Below are 26444 nucleotides of genomic sequence, written 5' to 3'. Positions count from 1 at the left end.
ACTTGCCCTTCAGCATATCCTCTATTCTCGCTATCCGCCAGGCCTCAATCTCCGCTAATTTCTAATTTCAATTTGCCGCCGCTCATACCTCACCTGTCTTTCAACAACATCTTTGCCTCTGTAATTCCGCCTCGACTGACATCTCTGCCCAAACTCTTTGCCTTTACAAATGTCTGCTTGTGTCTGTGTATGTGCAGATGGATGTGTGTGTGTGTGTGTGTGTGTGTGTGTGTGTGTGTGTGTGTGTGTGTGTGTGGGCGCGTCCTTAGGTAAGTCTTTCCGCTCCCGGGTTTGGAATGACTCCTTACCCTCTCCCTTAAAACCCACATCCTTTCGTCTTTCCCTCTCCTTCCCTCTTTCCTGACGAAGCAACTGTTTGTTGCGAAAGCTTGAATTTTGTGTGTATGATTGTGTTTGTTTGTGTGTCTATCGACCCGCCAGCGCTTTTGTTTGGTAAGTCTCATCATCTTTGTTTTTAGATATATTTTTCCCACGTGGAATGTTTCCCTCTATTATATTCAAATCATTAATGTTAAATAATTTAATTAGATGTGAATGTGTTGAGGTGAACTTCTTTAGCCAGAAAGTTGCTATTTTATCTTTTCCAGGGTATTTCGAATTGTGAGTAGAATTAATTGCTTGGGTGACTTCATGTTGCAAAATTATCACTTCAGGCATTTGTGGTATCATCTTGTATGTGTCTGTTTCTGCTTGTATCCACCGTGCATGCCTGTTATGTTGTACCGGGTTTGACCATATGTTGCTCCAGAAGTGTTCCATGTCTGTTATGTTGGGTGGATTGTCTATTTTAATGTGTGTGTTATCTATTGTCTGGTAAAATTTCTTTTGGTTTGTGTTGAATGTTTGGTTCTGTTTCCTTCTATTTTCACTTTTTTTTGTATCTTCTAAGTCGTTTGGCCAATGCTTGTAATTTCTGCTTCTTTTCATCTAATTGCTCTATCGCTTCTTGTGAGATTTTACCTAACCTTTTTCGTTTTTTGTCTGACATTTCATTTCTTATAAATTGTGTTAGCTGTCCGATGTCTTTTCTCAGTTTTTCTATTCTGATCTGTAGCCTGTGTTGCCATGCTGGTTTTGTGGGTTTCTTCTGTGTGTTGGTTGATTCTGATCTCTGCCTAGTGTGTATATTTTGTGTAGTAAGTGCTCCTATATAAACCAGTAGTTGTAACTCTTCCATAGTTGTGTTTTCATTTATTTTGTTGTGTATGATTGTGTTGATAGTTTTTATTGTTGTTTCGACTTGTGGGTTATTTGGCGGTCTATGCAAGAATGGTCTGATGTCTGTATTTGTATTCTATATATGTCAGCTGAAATTTTTCTTCTATATCTAACATGTGTGTCACTTCGTGTTCTATTTGTGCTTGTTCTGATGGCTGTCTTAAGATTTCGTTTTCCTCTGATTGTTTAATTGATGCGTGTTGTTCTTTGTTTGTTTACTCCGGGATGTTTGAGTCCATTACTGTATTTTCTTCTTCTTCTGATTGCACATTATTTTGTTCCAGTATTTGTTGTTCTTGTTGTTTGATGTTTTCTAATTCTGACTGGGGTATCCTGTTATTTTTTATTATTACACTGATCTGATCAGCTAGTCGTTGTTCTGTTAAAAATTTTAATTCTGGGTATCTGGTTATAAATGTTGTGTATACTTGTGATCTGTATCCAGTTGAGTTGGTTCCTAGGTTTGTTGCTTGGTAATAACGGAACATGAGGTGTCGATTAACTTCATCTGACCATCTCATCCTCTGTCTTTGTTTTCCTTCTAGGGTGGTTGCAGGAAGCGTATCCTGCAAAACACCTCTATTTGGATTTATATCATTTTCCAGTTGGCTAGCAGTGTCGTTACCATTATGGGCGGGCATAGGGTTCAAGCGTCGTCCCCGACCTTGACAGCGCTTGTCTGAGGCTTCATTAGTTCTGTCCTGAACCAACTAATCACACTAAAAGGGGGGGTTAGCCCTATTAGTGGTTTGTTCTTTTCGTCGCCTTTTATGACTGGCAGAACATACCGGAGGCCTATTCTTTTTCCAGGCCTCCACAGGAATTATCATCATCATCATCATCATGTTTCAGTTAACATTAAAATAAGTGAGCTTCGTATTTCTCAGACTGACAGGTTGAGTTAGGTATGTAGCTAAGTGTACGCAAATTTTTTTTTTTTTTCCCCCCCCCCCAGAAGTTGTGAGTTCCACTTGCTACACTTTTATCGTAAGATGTTTTCAGTGATCTGTAACACATGGTCCAAGTTTTATCTTTACTCTTAGAATTTTGAGCAGAAGCGTTTCTTCTGTATACACATGAGTCTCTTAGTGAACTCATTTTTATGTTGATAGAATTCTATCTGCTAGGAAGTTTCAAATACATCAGTAATTAACTTCATATAGAAGAAGACCCCATTATACGTGGACTCATTATCTGCATTTTCACATACATACAATATAAGTTTCCTATTCAGTGTTATCATCTGTTAACCGTGTGTGGAGTTAACAGTAATGCATTACTGAATCTCTAATGCGCATCTTCTGTCACGTTTGCATGATGTGAATGATCAGTTTAGGCCAGCAGAGCTGTGAAGTTGCACTTCACAGTATCTGTATTTAAAATGTTGGGTAAAAGGAAAGGAAGGGTGCCTGTCGAGGGGAAAGAAGCATGTATGAATGTAGTATTCATTAAAAACAAAGAAGTTTTGGATCACTATGTGAAAGGTGGGCATTTTGTTGAAATTCAGCATGCTTTGAGACTTAGTGAACCCACTGTGAGAACTATTCATGACAATACAGAATCAATCTGAAAAACCGTTCAACCCTCAACTGACTTAAATGTGACTACAGTGACCAACTCTCACCTGGATACAATGGAAAGATGCACCACAATCAACACCACACATATCTCTCTCTGGAGCCACTACTCAAGTTAAAGCCAAGAGCTTGTATACAGATTTAATGAAAGAACAGGACGTCCCAGCACCTTTATTGGCCAGCACTGGTCAGTTTGATTGCTTCAAGCATCATTGTGGCTTTCACAACATTAAAATGACTGAAGCAGCAGATTATATTTGAGCCCAGGAATTTAAAATGAGGTTTAAATAAACTGTGATAAAGATTACACTGTGAAACAGTGAGGCCCTTCAAATGAATGTTAAGTGTTAGTGAGAACATTCCAGCTACAGAGGATTTGCATAAAATAAATCCATCAAGGAAACTGAACTGACTATAGCACCACCACTTTCTTCCCATGTAGATAATCCAGAGAGGACATTTAGAAGTACATAGACTTGATGAAAATGATTTTAGCATAGTACTGTTATCAGCATTACATTTTTAATGTGTGTAAATTTTGCATTAAAATGTGTTTAAGGAAGAGGATAATGGTTATTTCTGGTAAAAATACTAAGAAACTCTGCTATTTTAAACTTGAAATATGTGAGTAAACAAGAACCTAAACCCCATGTACTGCATATAAAATGGCTCTCAATTCAAATGAATTTGGTATATGTAACAATTCCGTGGAATGTAAATCTCGTGCATAATGAGATTTACCTGTACCTGAGACTAGCATCTTCTGCAAGATGTAATACACATAAAACCACAACATTACAACTTACTGGGAAGAAAAGACAAAAGCATAAAATAATAATACTAATAACCAAAGCCCATTCCTTAAATTAAAAACTTTGTCATAAGTAGCCTGGTTGATGTTTTAGACAATTCAGCTTTTTGTAGCCTCATACAAGCAGGAAAAGTGGCTTTAGTAAGGCTGTAATAACGAAAGTAGAATGCAGTGTGGGATTTGTGTGTGTGTGTGTGTGTGTGTGTGTGTGTGTGTGTGTGTGTGTGTTTTTCAACAACATTACTTTTAGCATGTATATACGCAAATCCTAATGATAATTACACTGAAACTTCGATTTTACATTTGTCACGATTACGAGACAGGAAATGAAACGTAATCCATGATTGGCATTGTTAACACAATTTGCAACATTTAGCTTCAGCACATTATTATGGTACAACTACTGTTAAGTTGCGGCAGCAATGGAAAAACAGGACAGTCAACACAAAGTGTTGCAGACTGAGCCAATATGTGAAGATGGGGCCCAGCCGCCACATTTTCTTGTGCCACTTTTAACTCAATCTGGTCTTTTTGCATGTATTTCTGGTGAACTTTGCTCAGCAACGCTATTGATTGTCAACCTTTTAAATACAAACTTTGAGTCTCGAAGAATATGCTTGGTCAGACTCAAGAAAATATCTGCCATTTCCAGCTAGTGAGCTCTTATTGGCTGGTGACATGTAGGGTCACTCAACGGCCAGTGCAGCCACCATACCGCACAAAATAAATTTACAGACCTTAACCAAAAAAACATTTGGAATTCTTAAAGTACTGAATTATAAGGTATAAACAGGCAAAGAACCTATAAGTCAAAGTCGGTGCGAGGATTTCATTCTTCTCCTCCCATGTAACAACTTTATCAACACTCAATGTCAATTGATGTAAGCAAATCCATGCGCAAACAAGAAAGAAATTTCATTATGTTATGTCATAAATAGACCTATTAGGAAAAAAGTGGGTTTTGCCACTAGTATTGCTAGTATGTAACTGAAAACTTCTGCTAACGATATAGGAGGTAATCGAGCCATTTTCCAACACACTACTGTCGCAGATTATACCTTAAAACATGCAGTTTTGAGGGTTCTTTCATTTTATGTTCACCTCGAAAATATCAAAAATTTATAGCCTACATGGCGCAACCGTGAAATACAATGAAAACTGCCAGATTACATCTCGAACGTTTGTTTCCCACATGCTGCCAAAAGCTGCATAGCTTGGTGACGTCACACTAATGCAGTGGCTTCTAGCATATAGCGATAAACAGCAAACTTACAGAGCAGCTTGTTTCAAAGCTCATCTGATGTGATTGGCATATAACAAATGGAATGACCACGGCTTCCACTTAGGTTTAATTTAGATAGTTTTACTTCATATGTCCTTCACTAGCGTGCATTAATTTCACTTGCAGTAGTTCTGCTCGGAGCCTGCTGACACGTCTGGAACGTATTGTGCCTCTACTGACTGCAGCCAACGTAGGCTACATCATTTGCTGTGTGTGACACCACAATTAACAGGCTGTGTGGCTTGTGCACTGGCTTGTTTGTTTTTGTTACAGCCCTCAATGGTGTTTAATGTGTTGTAATGGCAGAAAGATAGTTTTAAATGTAATGGATCGTTGGGATAGAGACACAGGCTTAACTTTGTTGGTGCAAGTAAGCACTACATTGAAGAAAAACTTGTATGTATATAAGGGTTTTCATGAAACCTGCAGTGTTTGCACTACGGTAAGCGACAACTTCAAAGTGCCCAGAACGCTCCACTTCAACTACTCGTTAGGTTTCGTTGACTAACCACCTGTAGTTGACACCTTTGCTCACTTCTCAAATGCTTCTGATTTAAATAATGGAACAATGCAATTTGTATGTATTTTTGTATGCTTAGCACTACAAGTTTCATGGATTTATTCACATTGTCAAGTGCAAATATTTTGTGCGCTGTTTGTAATGTGTGTTGTGCCTCTCTTGCTCTGTACTGTGTCATCTTTTTGAGGTTAAGGTACTGCACTGTGCCCCCTACACTGTGCAGAAAAACTCTCTCTCATGGTGTGTATGTAATTTCACAAACAGTATGAGTGACTGTGTGTGTGTGTGTGTGTGTGTGTGTGTGTGTGTGTCTTATAACATCAGAAAGACAACTACAGTACAAGACAAACAACACACTACAAGAATACAAATGTAAATATTTAATCACGACAAAAAGAAATTCTGGAAATGCATTGTGCTAAGCATGAAACAATACCTAAGTGGTGCAGTGTTTTATTATTTAAAAAATGAATGATGGTTGCCGGCTTCCCAAAAACATTGACTATGATTAATGAAACTGAGTCAAACATTTCTGCTTCCCTCATGAAGTCGGAACTTCTTTGAGAAGCGGTGATAGAAAATGTTAACTGAAGACATTCTTAATTATTCCTGAGATCACTTTTTTCATCTAACCCTGTTTTATTTTACATGTTTTGATTATAAACATATGAAAAAATATAATAAGCTTATCTCATTGATTTTGGTAACCCAAATTTTGTTGCTGGTTCACAATACATTGCAGATAATTAGTACCAATGTTAATAAACTATATGTAGTAAATGCCTAGACATGAAGAATGATGGAATTTTTTTTTTCTAATTTGAAGAAAAATTATCATTGGTTTAGTTGGTAGGAAGTGGCAGCAATGTGTCCACTGGTTATAGTCTGAAATTCAGCTTAATTTCACTAATATATATGTAACAATATTGTATGCTTATTTCTACCCCTACCAATTCCCCTCCAAGGTGCGCCAATTTATTGTGTGTGTGTCATTTTTAGCAACGATTATGTGACACTCAATTATCAGATCTTGGAATTGGATCCTTGAATGGAAAAAGAGATAGTTTATCCATTCTGAACGTTACACGAAAGGAGGATAGTGAGAGGCTTCTGGTTTTGATGCCCCAGGGTTTATGCATGCAACACATTCCTACTGAAAAATTCATCTGGGGAATAAAATTATACTAGGATATATTAAATTTTCACAAGGTTGAGATATATAGTTCCTTTACAATAACAAGACCCTAGTACTTATTTTCTTCAATGAGCATACTACAAGAATGAAGACTAAAAGCTATGTACATGTGTGGTGATTCCTTTTGACCAGGCTTATTTAAGGCTTTGAAGGATCAAAACTAGTTGCAACTGTCCATTGGCCAAATCTTGAACAGCTTTCACAAATGGGAACTGAGAGAATCCCTGTGTCAAACCCATCTGCGTGATTCCAACAGTTGAAACTCAAGCTCGAACGAACCTACTGGAGATCTTTGCACTTGCATCACCACAGTATGGGCACTACCCTTCGCTACAGGAGGAAAATACACCCTCCACAAATTGGATTCTGACCCCTTTCACCGTACTTCTCAGTTTTGGTTTAATTCACCATGTTCATCAATGTTTGTTCTTTTCTGGGTGAAAAAAGAAAGATCTTTCAAAAACAAATGCTTTGACATATAATTTGTGGTCGTAGGACGTCAGAAAATAGCTCTGTTACCTTGTAGCCAGTTACCAATTTCAATTTTTTAACGTGTTTTTACTTGATGTTACACGTTTGATTTTTAAAGAACTGGTTAAATTCATTACCACAAATTATGGTAAGGAACTACACAATTAATTTCCTCCACTTACACAGATTTTATAAACTGTGTTGGAGAGAATCACGATTTTTAATCGTATATACCAATTACACATTTTTGCTTAAGGGTTTTTATGTTTTCTTCGGTTCCACATTTTCCGCAATTTTGCGTTTTTTTTCTGGAGTACATGAAAACATAAAATAGGAGTTGCACTGAAATCATCTTGTGTCATAAACACAAGCCACAGAATAAAGGAAGAAATTAATATATTATCCACTGTGAATGAAAAATCTCAACTGTTTACCTCCTAAATATAACAATTAGAAACAAAATCTAAATATGATTTCAGGTGAGATTTAGAAGTCATTTGCTAATGCCGAAACTTACAGTCATATCTGGTTTCCATCTTGATTCAAAAACTGACATTGCTGCCAGTGATCCGGAGCCCATTGTAGCATATGGAAGCTTATCTGATGACCCATGAGGATATATGCAATACAAATGTGGGCCTGTATTGTCTACTCCCCCAAGTACAAGAGCTGCACCAATGTAGCCCTGTAACAGAATAGAAACATGATAAAATCCCTCTGGATTCTGAATCACTGAGAAGACAACTATTGGAACTGATGTACAAAATGTAATTACACACTTTATTTGTCTAAACAGGCTCTAGGTTGCTGCTTTCTGTAGAACAGATTACATTTAAACAACTTTAATCAGTATTGTCCAACTAAACAACCCATTTACAGCAGTTTTAATTACAATACAAACATGATGCTACCATTCTTAAAGCTAACTTTACACAGTTATGGCTACTAAAGTGTATACATGAATTAAGTTCCAATATCAAGTTATCAGTTTGCATGTTGCGTCACATCCTACACTACTGAAATGTGTTCCAGTAACTCCCTATGAGCAAGCAATATGCATAGAGTTTACTTGATTTGGCTGTCTAGTGCATAATGAATCTGTACACTATCAGATGTGGCTTAGTGGCAAAGTGCCAACTACTAATCCAAAGATTTGGGGTTTGATTATCGGTCAATTCTAGGACTTTTATCTGTAACTTAACACTTCTTTCACCTCAGGGAAACTTTGCTGATGTGAAAAATGCTGAGCTGCACTGTAGTTCAGAATAAGATGTGGCCAGAAACATCATACAGAATTCGAATCCTCTGATGGTGTAATTGTTCAATCCCATAAATGGTCAGATAGATAAAATAAAAGTTATCTAAAGCAACTGCAACAAGAGTAGCATTCCGACTGGCAACAAAGCACTCAATGGCTGAATAAAAAATCTTACAACAACAGGCAGTCAAATGAAAACAAGACAAATGGAAATAAGTAAACGGTTTATTATTTCAAAAGTAATCACTTTACCTGTTTAATACAGTTACCCCACTGAGACAGAACACCCAATGCCTACATGGAAAAAGTCTGCACATGCCTCTGGAACCATGGCTGTACCTATGAGTGCACCTCTTCATCCGAATCTAATCATACAGCAACAAATGTCTGTCTTCAGGGCTCCAAACAGGTGGAAATCATTTGGGGTGAGGTTGGGACTGTAAAGGATGTATAAGGGCTTCCCTGCAAAACTTCCACAGTGTACTCAATATAACCTTGGCGACATGTGGGCTCATCTCAATACATTCTAATTATTACTTCAAAAATTTTGTCAAATAATTGAAGAACATTATTTCTGAAGCTAACGATCAGCTAACTTTGAACATGAACTGCAAGGCTCTTAAGATTATATTACTTGCTTGAGTTACATAAAAAAAGGCTATCCCAACAGTACAGGTGTCTCATCATTCTCACTTCCCTGTTACTTGCTAGTGGGAAAAAAACATTACATCATCCCAAAAAAAAAATCCAAATCAAAGTTTGGAACTAGAATCTCCATAGTCTTGTTGGGCAAATTTAACGATTTATAAGTCCTACACTATTATTTTTTTATACTGTTAGTTTGTTCATAGTGTGTCGACCAATGGGAGCCTAGGCATACTGGAAGACCTTTTCCAAAGATGTAAAATAAATACCTGTAGTCTGGCTACTCAGACACATTTAAATCTTATTTATTTTCTGTTCCAATTCCCCCCCTCCCCTTCACTACATGAAATTTTTATACAGAACTTTGAACACTATTACAAAACAAAAATTCTGTAATGAGAACATACAGGATCAGATAAATGCAGGAAATTTGTAGGTGTGCTGAGCTTATTGATCAGTACAACGTGCTATTTATTCTTCGAACATAGACTCCCAAAATAATAAACTGGATTGCAATGGAGCTGGGATGCCAGGTTAAAAATGAAAAGGTCGAATGCGGAAAGAAAATCAAAATGTGACCACCTGCCTAAAAGGTTTTTTTTAATACGTGGAGAATACAATCAAAAAATATATAAAAACAAACTCATTCCTTGAAGTTTTCCAGATTTAAACACAAATACCATTCCTAGACAATACTTCTAGTGTACATACCACTAAAATGCCAAGTTGTATTTTTCAATTTACAACAATATGGTATCATTGTGTCATTCCCAAATAAATGGAAAACAGAAGATAGTACAGGAATTTTTTGGACACCTCACATTCCTATAGGTGTTGGTGTGCTTTGTCTTCCTCCAACCTGAAATTAGCTTTCTAACTCATTTATACAGGTACATACAGTCTGATGTGGAATCCAAACAGCAAAGCACCTTGGCATTTATAAAGAAACAATCTGAGACTGATATCTGAACCTATGGATTTCTAGTCTGGTTCCAACACCAAACTCACAGTCTATGAGGGAACTGACCAACCAAGCAGTGAAAAGTGAAATACAACATTTATACGTAAAGAACAAATTTTTTTTATGAAGTAATTTTTGTAACTCAATTTAGTTTATATGATGTTTAACACAGTAAGTGATATGTCCAAAATCTAGTTTTGGAAAGTCTGCATAAACAACTGCAACTTATGTAAGACTCAAATATTTTCTAGTCATTAATGACTTTAGATGCAGGAGCTAGGGTCATAGACTAATAATGCGCCCTAACTTGTATGTTGAGTAATAGGCACGTGAGAAACCCACCATGGTTATAATTTATATCGGTACATTTGCTTCTGCAAGGAAAAGACAGTTGCTGTTCATGCTTGAGGTCATTAGTATTTATTGACTAACAGTAAATTACTTAGAAAATTTGAAATTGCTTATGGATGACAACAAAAATATATAAAGAGCTATAAAACTACATATACAGGAGGCTGTCTACTCAATATCCTACGTGTTTTCCTGATGCTGAGTGCAGACTGGGTAATCAAAACTTTAAATTCACTTTACATGTCATTGCTTAAAATAGAGGACAAAATCTGTTGTCACACCAAGAGCTGCCCCCATCCACAAAGTTGCATTTTGTCAATACCTAGCATATAGATAGTCATAGGACATTGTTAGCCCACATTTTATTAAGAGCACTTTATCTCACCTCAGTGGTTAGGAAGTTATGGCAGGGCTGGGTGGTACGTCCTACCATCCACAGCTTCTTTTTTGTAATTTTCAGCTACTCAGCCTTCTAATAAAACATGATTCTACACATAAAACAGGTGAAAACATGTAAAATGATGAAACAGTATACCAGAGGAAAGATATTTCGAATCGCCTCTGATGCTGCTCTTGGCCCTTAAGCGTTATCAATTCCCACACTCCCTAGAGATGAATGAAACTAAGTAGAAATATCTAAAATATTTAATAAGACATGGAACATATATTGAAAAGGCCGGTTAGATGCCATAGGAAGAGGAGGAGTGAGTATTCATTGCCATCAAGAAAAATGTTTGCATTACATCAAAATTGAGTCTCCCTGTGATGTTATCTGGTGTAGGTGCACTCAAATTAACCACTGGATTTTTTTTTACTGGCTATCTGATTCCACTGTATCAGTTGTAGAACCATTCAAAGACAGTCTACACTTAGTAGCACAGAAATACCCAGATCACGCAATATCAGTCATTTTCTGAAAACTGTCTTGAACATATGGTTCAACAACCCATACACAATGCAAATATTTTAAGCCTTGCATCTGCAAACAGGCCTGATCTTAACAGTGTCAACACAGGAGACAGGGGTTAGCGATCATATCACCGTGATAATGCAATATAGAGGATATTGATTATTGCAACAAATGTTTTGAGACATTATCCCATTTTCAAGTGCTTAAAATTTTTTTACGCCATTAGGCCTTATCACAACTTAAAAACAAGCAAACAAGCTGCACATGTGTATTGTCAACTCAAACAATAAAGCATAAAGCATCACAAGCCAGTGCGTCCATCATTCGATGTACAGTTGCAACTGTACCTCGAGAAAGGTGGAGATAATATATATTTAAAAAAAAATTATTAGAGGGAAACATTCCACATAGGAAAAATATATCTAAAAGATGATGAGACTTACCAAACAAAAGCGCTGGCAGGTCGATAGACACACAAACACAAACATACACACAAAAGTCAAGCTTTCGCAACCAACGGTTGCCTCATCAGGAAAGAGGGAAGGAGAGGGAACCACGAAAGGATTTGGGTTTTAAGGGAGAGGGTCAGGAGTCATTCCAATCCCGGGAGCGGAAAGACTTACCTTAGGGGGAAAAAAAGGACAGGTATACACTCGCGCACACACACACATATATCCATCCGCATATACACAGACACAAGCAGACATTTGTAAAGGCAAAGAGTTTGGGCAGAGATGTCAGTCGAGGCGGAAGTACAGAGGCAAAGATGTTGTTGAAAGACAGGTGAGGTATGAGCGGCGGCAAATTGAAATTAGAAATTAGCGGAGATTGAGGCCTGGCGGATAGCCATAGAGAGGATATGCTGAAGGGCAAGTTTCCATCTCCGGAGTTCTGACAGGTTGGTGTTAGTGGGAAGTATCCAGATAACCCGGACAGTGTAACACTGTGCCAAGATGTGCTGGCCGTGCACCAAGGCATGTTTAACCACAGGGTGATCCTCATTACCAACAAACACTGTCTGCCTGTGTCCATTCATGCGAATGGACAGTTTGTTGCTGGTCATTCCCACATAGAAGGCTTCACAGTGTAGGCAGGTCAGTTGGTAAATCACGTGGGTGCTTTCACACGTGGCTCTGCCTTTGATCGTGTACGCCTTCCGGGTTACAGGACTGGAGTAGGTGGTGGTGGGAGGGTGCATGGGACAGGTTTTACACCGGGGGGGCCAGAGGGTAAGGAAGGTGGTTTGGGGATTTCATAGGGATGAACTAAGAGGTTACGAAGGTTAGGTGGACGGTGGAAAGACACTCTAGGTGGAGTGGGGAGGATTTCATGAAGGATGGATCTCATTTCAGGACAGGATTTGAGGAAGTCGTATCCCTGCTGGAGAGCCACATTCAGAATCTGATCCAGTCCCGGAAAGTATCCTGTCACAAGTGGGGCACTTTTGAGGTTCTTCTGTGGAAGGTTCCGGGTTTGAGGAGATGAGGAAATGGCTCTGGTTATTTACTTCTGTACCACGTCGGGGGTAGTTACGGGATGCAAAAGCTGTTTTCAGGTTGTTGGTGTAATGGTTCAAGGATTCCGGACTGGAGCAGATTCGTTTGCCACGAAGACCTCGGCTGTAGGGAAGGGACCGTTTGATGTGGAATGGGTGGCAGCTGTCATAATGGAGGTACTTTTGCTTGTTGGTGGGTTTGATGTGGACGGACGTGTGAAGCTGGCCATTGGACAGGTGGAGGTCAACGTCAAGGAAAGTGGCAGCATGGGATTTAGAGTAGGACCAGGTGAATGTGATGGAACCAAAGGAGTTGAGGTTGGTGAGGAAATTCTGGAGTTATTCTTCACTGTGAGTCCAGATCATGAAAATGTCATCAATAAATCTGTACCAAACTTTGGGTTGGCAGGCCTGGGTAACCAAGAAGGCTTCCTCTAAGCGTCCCATGAATAGGTTGGCGTACGAGGGGGCAATCCTGGTACCCATGGTTGTTCCCTTTAATTGTTGGTATGTCTGGCCTTCGAAAGTGAAGAAGTTGTGGGTCAGGATGAAGCTGGCTAAGGTAATAAGATCTCGGATAGCCTGGGCTTCAGCAGTGGTGATGTTGGGAGTAGGATTAAGGTTTTTTAAGAAGGATTGAGAGGCAAGGCTGGAAGTCAGAATTTTATCACCACTGCTGAAGCCCAGGCTATCCGTGATCTGAAGGCTGATCAATCCATCGTCATTCTTCCGGCGGACAAGGGTTCCACGACTGGTACTTGATCGTCGGGAGTATGTGGCTGAGGGACTGCGTCAGCTTTCAGACAACACTACTTACAAAGTTTGCCAAGGTAATCCCATTCCTGATGTCCAGGCGGAGCTTCAAGGAATCCTCAGAACCTTAGGCCCCCTACAAAACATTTCACCTGACTCCATCAACCTCCTGACCCCACCAACACCCCGCACCCCTACCTTCTATCTTCTTCCTAAAATTCACAAACCCAATCATCCCGGCCGTCCCATTGTAGCTGGTTACCAAGCCCACACAGAACGCATCTCTGCCTACGTAGATCAACACCTTCAACCCATTACATGCAGTCTCCCATCCTTCATCAAAGACACCAACCACTTTCTCGACCACCTGGAATCCCTACCCAGTCTGTTACCCCCGGAAACCATCCTTGTAACCATTGATGCCACTTCCTTATACACATACCGCATGTCCAGGGCCTCGCTGCGATGGAGCACTTCCTTTCACGCCGATCACCTGCCACCCTACCTAAAACCTCTTTCCTCATTACCTTAGCCAGCTTCATCCTGACCCACAACTTCTTCACTTTCAAAGGCCAGACATACCAACAATTAAAGGGAACAGCCATGGGTACCAGGATGGCCCTCTCGTACGACAACCTATTCATGGGTCGCTTAGAGGAAGCTTTCTTGGTTACCCAGGCCTGCCAACAAAAAAGTTTGGTACAGATTTATTGATGACATTTTCATGATCTGGACTCACAGTGAAGAACAACTCCAGAATTTCCTCTCCAACCTCAACTCCTTTGGTTCCATCACATTCACCTGGTCCTACTCTAAATCCCATGCCACTCTCCTTGACGTTGACCTCCACGTTTTCAATGGCCAGCTTCACACGTCCGTCCACATCAAACCCACCAACAAGCAACAGTACCTCCATTATGACAGCTGCCACCCATTCCACATCAAACGGTCCCTTCCCTACAGCCTAGGTCTTCGTGGCAAACGAATCTGCTCCAGTCCGGAATCCTTGAACCATTACACCAACAACCTGAAAAAAGCTTTTGCATCCCGCAACTACCCTCCCGACCTGGTACTGAAGCAAATAACCAGAGCCACTTCCTCATCTCCTCAAACCCGGAACCTTCCACAGAAGAACCCCAAAAGTGCCCCACTTGTGACAGGATAATTTCCGGGACTGGAGCAGATTCTGAATGTGGCTCTCCAGCAGGGATACGACTTCCTCAAATCCTGCCCTGAAATGAGATCCATCCTTCATGAAATCCTCCCCACTCCACCTAGAGTGTCTTTCCGCCATCCACCTAACCTTCGTAACCTCTTAGTTCATCCCTATGAAATCCCCAAACCACCTTCCCTACCCTCTGGCTCCTACCCTTGTAACCGCCTCCGGTGTAAAACCTGTCCCATGCACCCTCCCACCACCACCTACTCCAGTCCTGTAACCCGGAAGGCGTACACGATCAAAGGCAGAGCCACGTGCGAAAGCACCCACGTGATTTACCAACTGACTTGCCTACACTGTGGAGCGTTCTATGTGGGAATGACCAGCAACAAACTGTCCATTCGCATGAATGGACACAGGCAGACAGTGTTTGTTGGTAATGAGGATCACCCTGTGGCTAAACATGCCTTGGTGCATGGCCAGCACATCTTGGCACAGTGTTACACCGTCCGGGTTATCTGGATACTTCCCACTAACACCAACCTGTCAGAGCTCCGGAGATGGGAACTTGCCCTTCAGCATATCCTCTATTCTCGCTATCCGCCAGGCCTCAATCTCCGCTAATTTCTAATTTCAATTTGCCACCGCTCATACCTCACCTGTCTTTCAACAACATCTTTGCCTCTGTACTTCCGCCTCGACTGACATCTCTGCCCAAACTCTTTGCCTTTACAAATGTCTGCTTGTGTCTGTGCATATGCAGATGGATATGTGTGTGTGTGCGAGTGTATACCTGTCCTTTTTTCCCCCTAAGGTAAGTCTTTCCGCTCCCGGGATTGGAATGACTCCTTACCCTCTCCCTTAAAACCTAAATCCTTTCGTCTTTCCCTCTCCTTCCCTCTTTCCTGATGAGGCAACCGTTGGTTGTGAAAGCTTGAATTTTGTGTGTATGTTTGTGTGTCTATCGACCTGCCAGCGCTTTTGTTTGGTAAGTCTCATCATCTTTCTTTTTAAATATATTTTTCCCACATGGAATGTTTCCCTCTATTATATATATATATATATATATATATATATATATATATATATAGATAGATAGATAGATAGATAGAGAGAGAGAGAGAGAGAGAGAGAAACAAACACGTACTTGAAAATGGGATAACACTGCCCCAAAACACGTGGCAATAATCACGCGAGTTACAACTGGACTGAATATTCTCAATATTGCTTGAATGACTGTTGTATGATGGCTTCACATCGGTTATACGGTGACAATGGTTACTGAAGCTGATAAATCCATCACAAAGGCTAGGTGACTTTTTATGACAGAATGGCTAAGCAGTTGCTAGCATCCTGATCAGACAATGAATGGACAGCTTTTAGAACCAACATAATGCACACAAAAGAATTATGGGCAAAGTTTGATCTGATTGTAAATCGCGTTCTGGAGAAGCATGTATCAAGAAAGTGATTAAGGACAGAAAAGACACACTGTTGTTTAATAACAAAATTTGGAATATGTTGATAAAGAAGAGATGATTTTTTGATGCAGAAATTTCAATAGACAAAAGTTGAAATTTGTGTATCAACAAGAAGATTGATGCAGGAAGCATACAACTTCCACCCTTATGGATTAGTGAAAGATCTTACTGAGAACCCAAGAAATAAGTGGGCTGAAGACATCTATCCATTCGCTTGTCAACATGCCTCGCATGGCAATAGAAAACAGAAAAAGGAACACTGAAGTTTTAAATTATGTTTAGACTCACTCACCAAGAGGATAATACAGACATAAAATCATTTGACCATCACACAGACTCCCATTTGAAGGCCACAAACATAGACATCTCTAGCATAGAGAAGCAACAGAGTGGGAAAAAAATGTTGCTAGGTCCAGACAAAATACCAATTCGATTTTACAGAGAGTACTCTTCGCCATTGACCGCCCGTTATTTAGCCTGCATTTCTTGCAAATCTCTCACCCAATGCCAAGGCCCAAAGCGCACGACTCCTGTATATATGAAGAGCAAAACAAAAGACCCACAAAGTTACAGGCTAATATCCTTAACATCAGTTTGCTGCAGAAGTTGTGAATGTTCTAAGTTCGAATATAATAAATTTCCTCGAGACAGAAAATTCTCTGTTCACAAATTGGCGTAGATATAGAAAGCACCACTAGTGCAAAACTCAGTTGCCCTCTTCTCAAGGCATCCTGCGAACTGTTGATGAATGGCAAGAGGCAGATTCCATATTCCCTCATTTCCGGAAAAAGTTAGGCACATCAGCCCACTGCTGACTGTCAACAAAGGTTTGAGCATATGGAATATGTTCCCAAACATGACACGCTCAATGGTAGCTTAAGTAACAGAATCCCGTACTTTGTCCTGAATGGCAGGTGTTCATCACAGTCATGGGTATCATCAGAGTGCACCAAAGAAGTGTGACAGGACCGGTCCTGTTCTGTATATACATAAATGATCTGACAGGTAGGGTGAGCAGCCATCTGCAGCTGCTGCTGACACTACTGCATGGGAAAGTCTTGTTGAGTAACTATAGGAGGATGCAGGATGACTTGGACAGAAATTTCTGACGTGCTGAATGGTAACTTGCTCTAAATGTAGAAAAATGTTAGGTCAATATAGATGAGCAGGAAAAACAATCCTATAATGTGTAAATAGAGTATGAGTGGTGTGCTGTTTGACATATCTAGGCATAACACTGCAAAGTGGAATGAAATGGAAAGAACAAATAAGATCAATAGTAGAAAAGTTGTAAGGTCAACTTCCGTTTATTGGGAAAATTCTAGGACAGTATAGTTCACCAAAAAGGAGACTTGCTGTATCTGCGGCAGCAAAGACAAATGTGAATGTTATTCCTCAATCTGTTTTTATTGGGAAAAACCAATAAACAAGAACATTGCTGAGGTCAACAAAGTGGATGAAACCAAACACAGTTCAGGCAAGAAACGAATCACGGATCATACTTAAGGTTTTATAAAAAAAGAATAACAAAATAAAATGTTTTCCTCACAAGTCTCTTGCTCAAGAAAATCCACCAAAGACGGAAACAAAACTACCAGAGGGTGGTCGGCACAGCATTACCACAAAGCTGTCCAGGGAGACCAGACCACCTTTATACGACACGAGTCACAGTCTGAAGCTGCCACCACTCCTGTTGATCCAGAACTACTAGCAGACAATGTGTGTGGATGTTGTGGCTGGGATGGCAGATCCCTACAAGTCCAGGTGGCCTGTCAAACTGCATTCTGGCCAGCAGTGCACCAGTTTATATGGTCGATTGGTGGATGGATCTGCTGGGGCTATTTTCAACCACATAAATGGTGTAGGAAAATAGTCTGCTTGTTGATCGCAACTTTGTGCGCTGCTGTCGATTCATGGTGCTAGGGTAGCAGGCCCTGGCAGCCACTGGCTGAGACATGAGGTTGTGTTTTTGTCTCTGGCCTTGGTCGTACCGTAAACATCTGCTTTGGTTTCACTCGCTGTGAAGAAGGCATCCCACATCACTGTTCTGTCGTGTGTGTTGCCAATGTCACAGGCAGACAGGACAGATGCTGGAGAGACCAAGCACAGAACACTAGTGCCACCTATTCCTGAACACTACTGGAGTGTTTGGGATTCCCACCAGGTCAGTTTAAAGGAAGACGCCAAAGCAATTCAAAGAAATGCTGCTCAATTCGTTAGCGGTAGGTTTGACCAACATACTAGTATTACAGAAATGCTCCATGAATTGAAATTGTAACCCCCGGAGGAAAAATGCTGTACTTTTCGTGAAGCACTATTGAGGAAATTTAAAGACTAGGAATTTGCAGCAGGCTGCGAACGATTCTACTGCTGCCAATGTATATTTTCGCTTGGGACTGCAAAGGCAAGATAAGAAAATTTAGGGATTGTATGAAATCGTGCAGACTGTCATTCTTCCCTTGCTCCAATTGTGAGTGGAACAGGAAAGAGGATGAGCAGTAGCAGTACACAGTATCTTCCTCCAAACACTATGGTGGCGTGCGTAATATATACGTGATGTAAATGTAGCATCAGAGTTATATCTCCTCTCTGCCTCTAAAGACAAAGGAGAAATTCTTATGTATACTGGAATGGTTTCTCTGCTATGTCAACTCCAAGTTCGAGGAAATAACATTAGCAATTCATGCAATAGGAGTATTTCATGTACACCAGTGTACAGGTGATGAATTAATTCAGCAATAATCTGATCACAGAAGATCCAATGTTGGCCCTTTGCTTGGACACAAATGTGTAACCTAGAATTTGTAGGTGAAGCTAATGTATGACGAAAGGTCATATTTTAAAAACTAAATCAGGATTAACATACAAACTTCATTATATATGCTAAGTAACTGAGGCAATCAACTAAAAAAAGTACTTATCTTCACTTTGGTAAGGATTAGTCTGATCGCAGTATGTTATATTTTTGAATGTGCTACATGCCGATGACACTTTTTTCATATATACCTCTAGGAAGATCAATCTACTTTTTTTTTATGTACTTGCCTTTCAATTTCACTAAATGTATAACAAGCAGAAACTAAAAATATGTTCTCATGTGTTAGCACTTTCTTCTCCCAATCACTTCAGTTTTGGGTCTCATTATGTGGAAACCAGCTCCACTCACAGTTAAAGACTGACATTTGGTTCTCAAGGTCTGCAGATAACCTCTCACTTAGCAGGGCAGCTGCTGTACAACATCTACATTTACATACATACTCCCCAAACCAACACACGTAGCATGGCGACCGGTACCTTGTACCACTGCTAGTCAGTCCCTTTTCTGTCCAACTTTCAAATGGAAAGGAGGGAAAACTACAATCTATATGCTTACAGTGTGTAAACTTTTAGGTGGCAGACCTCTCCCTAGTCCTGAATCGGTAGAAGTCGGTAAACGTCGGGAGGCTTCGGTAGGCACGCAGTTTCGACTGCTGCCAACATTACGTAGCTGACTGTGTTGTACAAGGTAGCCATTGTCGTCTGCTTCGTTATTGTTTTGCGCTGTACTGTTCTGCGTGTTTTTATTGCGCAGTTGTGCTAAACATTATCAAAATGAGTGAAGAGGCAGTTGCTGGCCCATCTCGGGAGTCGCCAACAACCCCTACTGGTAGGCCTACAGTTAGAAGGAAACCAGTATTACGTAGCGATGCTCGCAAAATTATATTGCGTGTGATTGAATGCTGCGAAAGGGAAAGGGAGCAGAAAAAAATTGCTTCACCCCATTTACAAATCTTCAGTGAGAGCTGCTACATACACAGGACAAAGCATGCGTAGCATTGGAAGATTCAAACAGTTTTCCAAGAATCATCCTGGCGTATCACCACAAACGCCTGGCAAGAAAAGGTGAGTTTCCATTTCAGATATTTTGTTCGCGATCACTTTGAAGGAGCCCCCTATTTCGTCCGAATTACCTTATATTTCATTTTTCCTTGCTACCGTATTGCTTTGTATGGAAACACCACTGGTTACTGTATTATTTCGAAACACATGCTCTCATTCTCAAATAGTGGATGCATAAATCTGGGTATTTTCCCGCGGTGGCATCTCATTGTTTATGACGTCATATCTTCTCAAGAATGTGTTTTATTTATTTATTTTTTTGGGCTAGGAACCTTCATGGGCGTACGGAGAACAAATCACCAAAATTTCACCGCAATCGGATGAATGGTTTAGGAAGACACAGAGGGCAGACATACATACACATTCATTTTTATACATAGAGATTGATGGTTACATTATACTATATGACCTGTTTAAGTATATTTAAATTTCAAAATTAATAGTTAAACATTGCGGGGAATGAAATAAAAACTGCGAGTAGTGGCAATCGAACCCGGGTCTGCTGCATGACAAGCCTTTACCTAATCAATTGTGCTACGCATGCTACAGTGACCCAACTGTTGAAACATTGTCCATTACTCTTTTCGGGCGTTCGGAGAACAACTCATCAAAGTTTCATTGCAATCGGATGAATGGTTTGTGAGCGCATAGTAGACAAACATACATACATTCATTTTTAAATATATATTTTAATGTACATGACGATTTCAGTTTCGTTTACAAACAACATTTAAACCGAGTTTTACTTCCAAGCCTTTCATCTGCTTTCGTGTAAGCATGAAGCTCAGTTTGTAGTGCCAGCACTGCAACTGGTAGGCGTGTCTTGTCTCCCCCCCCCCCCCCAACGGCTCCTCACCCTTTGCCAGCTTGTTTCCTCCTCTCCCCGCACTCCCCTCACAACTCTGCCGTCTTACAGTTAACACACTGTACATATGAGCCCTGATTTGTCGTCTTGCCTTCTCAATGCGTGATGGTGGCAGTAGGACCATTCTGCAGCCCGTTGCAAATGGTGTTTCATGAAAACATCATCATCTTATCTCCCATTATTCCCATTTGAGGACAATGAGCATTTCCACAATACTAGCATGACGATTTCAGAACATACTGGTGCCAGCTCTAGCAGCATGCCTCTAAATCACATGTCTTCCTTTAATCCAATGTGTTGGGGATCCCAAACACACAAGCGGTACTCAAGAATGACTCACAGGAGTGTTCCCTATGCAGTCTCCTTTACAGGTGAGCTACACTTTCCTAGAATTAATACAATAAACCGAAATCTACCATTCGCTTTCCCTCACAACCAACTTCCCTTTATTTCACATCACTCTGTAATATCACGTCTAAACATTCAATCAATATGATTGCGTCCAGCAGTAATATTGTATTAAAACATTATAGAATTATTGTTCTTTTTTATCTGCAGTAATTTACATTTTATATACGTATGGGTACCATATCAAAATCGCAATTAATCAGCCTTGACACAAAATCTAGTCTTGAGCAACTAGGGACAGTTGGTGAAGAACATTTGCATGGGTATAGATGAAAACAGTGGCTTCTCAGTCTCTGTGCAAAAACTAGAAAAGTGAGCAACATAAGAAAATAAATGGTGGTGAGAGACATTCCCTAGCAGATGGATAGATAGGGAGTTATCCACATGACACTGATCAATACACCCATTGTGTCATATGTCTGTTGTAGGCACATTTACTATTTATATAACATTTAACATTGACTGTTAACACGTATATTATGAAATCTATTCTCCATAGTAGTATTTGCTATGTGTGGCAAGACAAACGCAATCCAGATGAGACCACACAAAAATTATTGACCTGGAAAAGTTATGCTGTCGGCTACGTGCAATCCATCTGCACAAGCACACTGAGTATGCAGATTAACAGTTTTTAATTAAATCATTGAAGAAGGTGGATGGATTAATTTTTATTCACAATAAGATCAATGCATTAAAAAAACATTGATCCATCTATTGTCTACCTTTTTTTTAATTAAAAATAATGACACACCTTCCTCCTACAATTATTTAATTAAAAAACATAGTTTCACCTACTCAGTGTCTCGCATAGATCAATTGCATGTTGCCAACATTAGCACACTTTGCCACCATTACTCTAAGTAAAATTCTACCCAATGCTGCAACTAATATTTTTGATAACCAACCCAGTGATACAAAAATGTCTGACAGATACCAAAGTAAAATTTGAAAACAAAAAGTTCAACAACAACTCTTATTCCATAAAAGTATTTCTATTGCTGAAATATGTAAAAGGTGGTGGGGTGGGAATTACTAACTGACATCTGTATGTTCTAAAAAAATTTATAGACGTTCAGCATGCAGTCATGTTTACAAATTAATTTTCAACATGAATGTGATATTACTCGTTTCTCCATCGGTACGATTTCTCGCAAAAATTATATGTGAAACATGAAACAAAAAGATATCTCTCTTCCACAGATAAATGTGGAGTAGCCTACGTCAAAGTGATAATACTTAAGCTACTGTACCGAAGCAACGTAAAAAGTAAAAACAACTTACATTTATATACTGATGTATTTCTAATAAATAGCTTATAGTGACTAATACTAATTTTTTTTTTCCTCACCTGGTATCTAAACAACATTTGCTTAAGCATGCGATTCGCTGTAACAACTGGAACAACTCGTCCAGTATTCAAACGATGAAGTTCTAATTGAGAAGATATCATCTGCGTGGTCATTTCCGTATCTGCTGCTGTTCCAGCGCCACAGCAATACATGTTCGGTGCAAGAAAGTGTATCTTAGAGCAATTTTTATCCGACACAATTGTATCCTCGGTAGCTCTGGTATCTGCTCCCAGTATAACGCCATCTTTATATATTATACCAACAATCGTCGTACCTGTCTTCGTGGCTTTTGGTGCAACAAAGCCTTCTTTTAAAAGAAATGCATTCCTAAATACAGGAGAGAATAGCTTAAAATCAAATGACAATGCACTTTCGTTAGTATGTAGGCAATAAAGCAGACATCAACGATTAACATGTATTTATACTACACGCACAAGGTAAAAAAAAAAGACTGTATTTTGTAATTCGCTAAATTTACAAACCTTCTGCAGTTATCAAACTGAAACCCGGGACGGGAAATATCTGGACACACAACAGACGCCATGACAATCAATGATACTCCTCAAACAAGCAACAACACAGCACGAATTCTTCTTTCTCCACCAAAGATAATAGAACCTCAATGTTTGACAGCACATAACCGTCTTGCGCCAGTAAAATCCCTGGCTGCGCTGACGCTTCGGGCCATAAATTGACATTACATGAGCATACACATTCAGCTTCAGAGAACATCTGCTGCGCGCATTCTAACATTCTACAAGTAGCTGATTATATGTCAAGACGTTTGCTACGCTTGCGTATCTCATATCGCTTGCTTATTCTCATTTTGCTGGTATTCTTTGCTACACTTTATTTTATTTTCTCTTGCTTTACATTTGTTGCTCAAATTTACTTATTTCTTATATAGTTCATGCTGGTAAACAAGCGAATAAAGTAAGAAGTTTCAAAAGGATGTTGGTGCAGTAGTTATTCGGAGACTTGCACGGGATAGAGTAGCATGGAGAGCTACAGCAAACCAGTCTTCAGACTGAGGATAAGAACAACAACAACATTGTTACGCTGATGTTTGTCACTGTTCAAATTGGCTGCTATTGTTTGCCCATTACGTTAGTTTTAAAATACATAAATACACAGTAAATGTAGTATAGCTAAACTCTTAAACAAGAGCTTACCGGAGTTTCTGGGATTACATTCTTTATGATTTTAATGGCCTGTTCTGAAAACTCGCTTATCTGCTGTCAAATTACCCTGGTATGTGATCCTATATTTAAGGTGGGAAAGAAAGTAGGCATGCTAGGCACTATTAATTGGTTTTCGTGTGACATATATCAAAAAACATTGAACTGATGCTCTTTACATTTTCCATCATAAACTCAGTGATGGCGTTCCTAAGCGTACTCAGTCAGATGGCTAGTCATATACCTAGTCTTACATTAGCATGTTAGGTATACACTCACTAGATATATAGCAAGCTGTTAAAAGTGGTCTCAACCTTCACACATTAGAAACCACTGTCTGTGAAATGCAGTGGCTATATGTTACATTTTCTTCTATTAACATTTTCCTCTTTACATTACTCTCTGTGGAAACTATGCTGTACATTAACAGTATTCCTGTGACAAAAAAATAAAACCAGAGCTATCAAAGAAATATTTAATACCACATGTGACAGAGTCATATAAGGCAGCCTACCCAGTAATTTGCAACATTAATTGTCTTTATTATTTTAGAGGTCGGGCAACCACAGCTAATATTCCACATAGTGAATAAAATCTTCTGTATTGGCCGTGAAAATACTTTTATTAAATGGTCAGTACCAGTTTTGCATTAGAAGAGATGCATCTTCAGATGATCTGTACAAAAAATTAAAACATTACAGAATTACAATGGTTTTTAAAAGAGGTGTGTAGACCTATTAATGAAAGCTGAGTACTACAGCTTTTTAAAAATCATGGCACAACATAGTGTTAGCTTACAGGCAAGTTCGTTGCACATTGTGTACGTAAAATCGATAGCACACTGAAACCAGTTGTCCACGATTAAACTGACTCGGATCGTGCAGCGCCTGTAACTGACAGGAAGAAAGATAAAGCTATTTAAATTTCGGACTCCTGTATGATTATGGGAACTAACTACAAACTCCACATTAACATGCCTTAACTTCGTAGATAAGTGGAATAGAGCCTTGAATGTCTTACCATGCTGAAGACAGCATAGAAGTGTGCATGGCGCCAGTATAAACTGTATTGCTGAGCAATTCTACTAGAAGAAATTAATTGTCATCATACACTTCTCAACATTTACTGTACAATGAAAATTAAATTGACCATGTACATTACAACAAATGTTGAAAACTGTTTAATCGTGAGTCTATTTATACAATGGGGTCATACACATGTGTCACAAAAATAGATATAATATGCTTTCTTTCTGTCAGTCAAAGTTCTTAAGCACAACTGAAATGTAATTGGCACCATATTTTTCCCTTCAATAGCCATCAGCCATTTTAGTGTACTCACTAATTTGGTTAGTACATATAGATAACTGAGGGATCTAAACGAGGAAAAGCGCTCGATTTTTACAGCTATTAAAATACAATCATCTGTCTTTGCAGCCAGGCATGTACATCAACCAATCACATGATGTCAGTTTCCAACCCAAAACATCAATGCAGCCAGGCTTTTCACTGTTACAAGACACTCCCTTGACACAGCCTGTGTCTAGAGTCTGGGGTGCAACAGCAGCTCTGGAGCTGATCTCATATGAGAAGAGAAGAAGCTGCACAAGGCAGCCAATGGAAAATACATGATGTTCAGTGGGTAGCTGTCTGACACCTAGTCGTCCACATTTTCTATTGTGCATCTATCTGGTGTGTAGTTATTGTTGCCATTTTGCGAAATTTATGAGGTATTATAAAAGTGTCAAGATTTTCTCCTTCTTGAACTAGGACAATACGTTCAGAAATATAATAAGTCAGGAAAATAAATTCACATTTTTTAGAGTGTGGAAGAAGCCCTATGACTATAACAAGAACCTCAGGAAAAAGACATCACAGACATATCCAGGAAAATTAAGTGATGTCACTCCAAAAGTAAAAATACAGAAGTTTTATAAATATTTGTGTAATCTACATGGAGAACAGTTCAACTATGAGCACAATTAATTATTGTGCCATGAAAGAAACTAACATACATCAGAAAATAGTTGATGAAAATGAAATGTCCACTGTGTGATATTCCAGTTCTTTCGAAGAAATGCTATTATGATCACATCTCATTGAAACATACTGTGTCGATTGCATGTGCATCGATGGAACACATGGAAGTAATGGTTATGATTTTGAGTTAATTACACATCTTGTACTTGATGACGAGACAAGCTTTTCCTCGTGCTTTCCTTATTTCAAACTTGTGACCGCATTTGCATCGATGGAGCTCATAGAACTAATGGTAATGATTTTGAGTGAATTACACTTCTTGTGCTTGACTACTTGAGACAAAGTTTTCCTAGTGCTATTATTCTTTGATGAAGAGATGCTATCGTTATTTTGGTGGAAATAAAGAGTAAAATAGGAAAATATGTCCTCTGTTGTTTTAGTGGAGTCATTTTTCAATGCTACACTTTCACAGGGATAAGAACCAGTGAGAAGACAGTACTCCTCATGGCACACTGACAACTCATAGAGAGAAAATATATGTATTAAAATCAAATCAAACGAAAAACAAGTTGAAACTTACAAGTTAGCGAGGAGTTTGATGCAAGAAGGAGAAGTTATAATTACTGAGCATTGTTTTCTTTAGCACTTGAGCGACTGATTTCAGATTCGGATAGA

At 39.4% G+C, this 26444-nt stretch overlaps 1 protein-coding gene across 1 annotated transcript in view; it reads right to left on the bottom strand.

Moving 5' to 3' along the window:
* The window catches only part of LOC126190638 (proteasome subunit beta type-7-like), a 33926-nt gene extending 10706 nt beyond the window's left edge, over window positions 1-23220 (bottom strand). Inside the window, exons 1-3 of the mRNA XM_049931057.1 lie at window positions 23095-23220; window positions 22612-22939; window positions 7613-7780 (exon numbers count right to left, since the gene is read on the bottom strand). Of these exons, the coding sequence (XP_049787014.1) occupies window positions 7613-7780; window positions 22612-22939; window positions 23095-23156 (558 nt within the window). The 5' untranslated portion in view covers window positions 23157-23220. The remainder of the gene's footprint in view (window positions 1-7612; window positions 7781-22611; window positions 22940-23094) is intronic.
* Between the last annotated feature and the right edge of the window lie 3224 nt (window positions 23221-26444).

This window comes from Schistocerca cancellata, chromosome 6 (genome assembly GCF_023864275.1).
Source record: "Schistocerca cancellata isolate TAMUIC-IGC-003103 chromosome 6, iqSchCanc2.1, whole genome shotgun sequence".
Classification (NCBI taxonomy): domain Eukaryota; kingdom Metazoa; phylum Arthropoda; class Insecta; order Orthoptera; family Acrididae; genus Schistocerca; species Schistocerca cancellata.
Note: the sequence above shows the minus strand (reverse complement) of the source record. Positions and strands in the feature narration are given on the sequence as shown.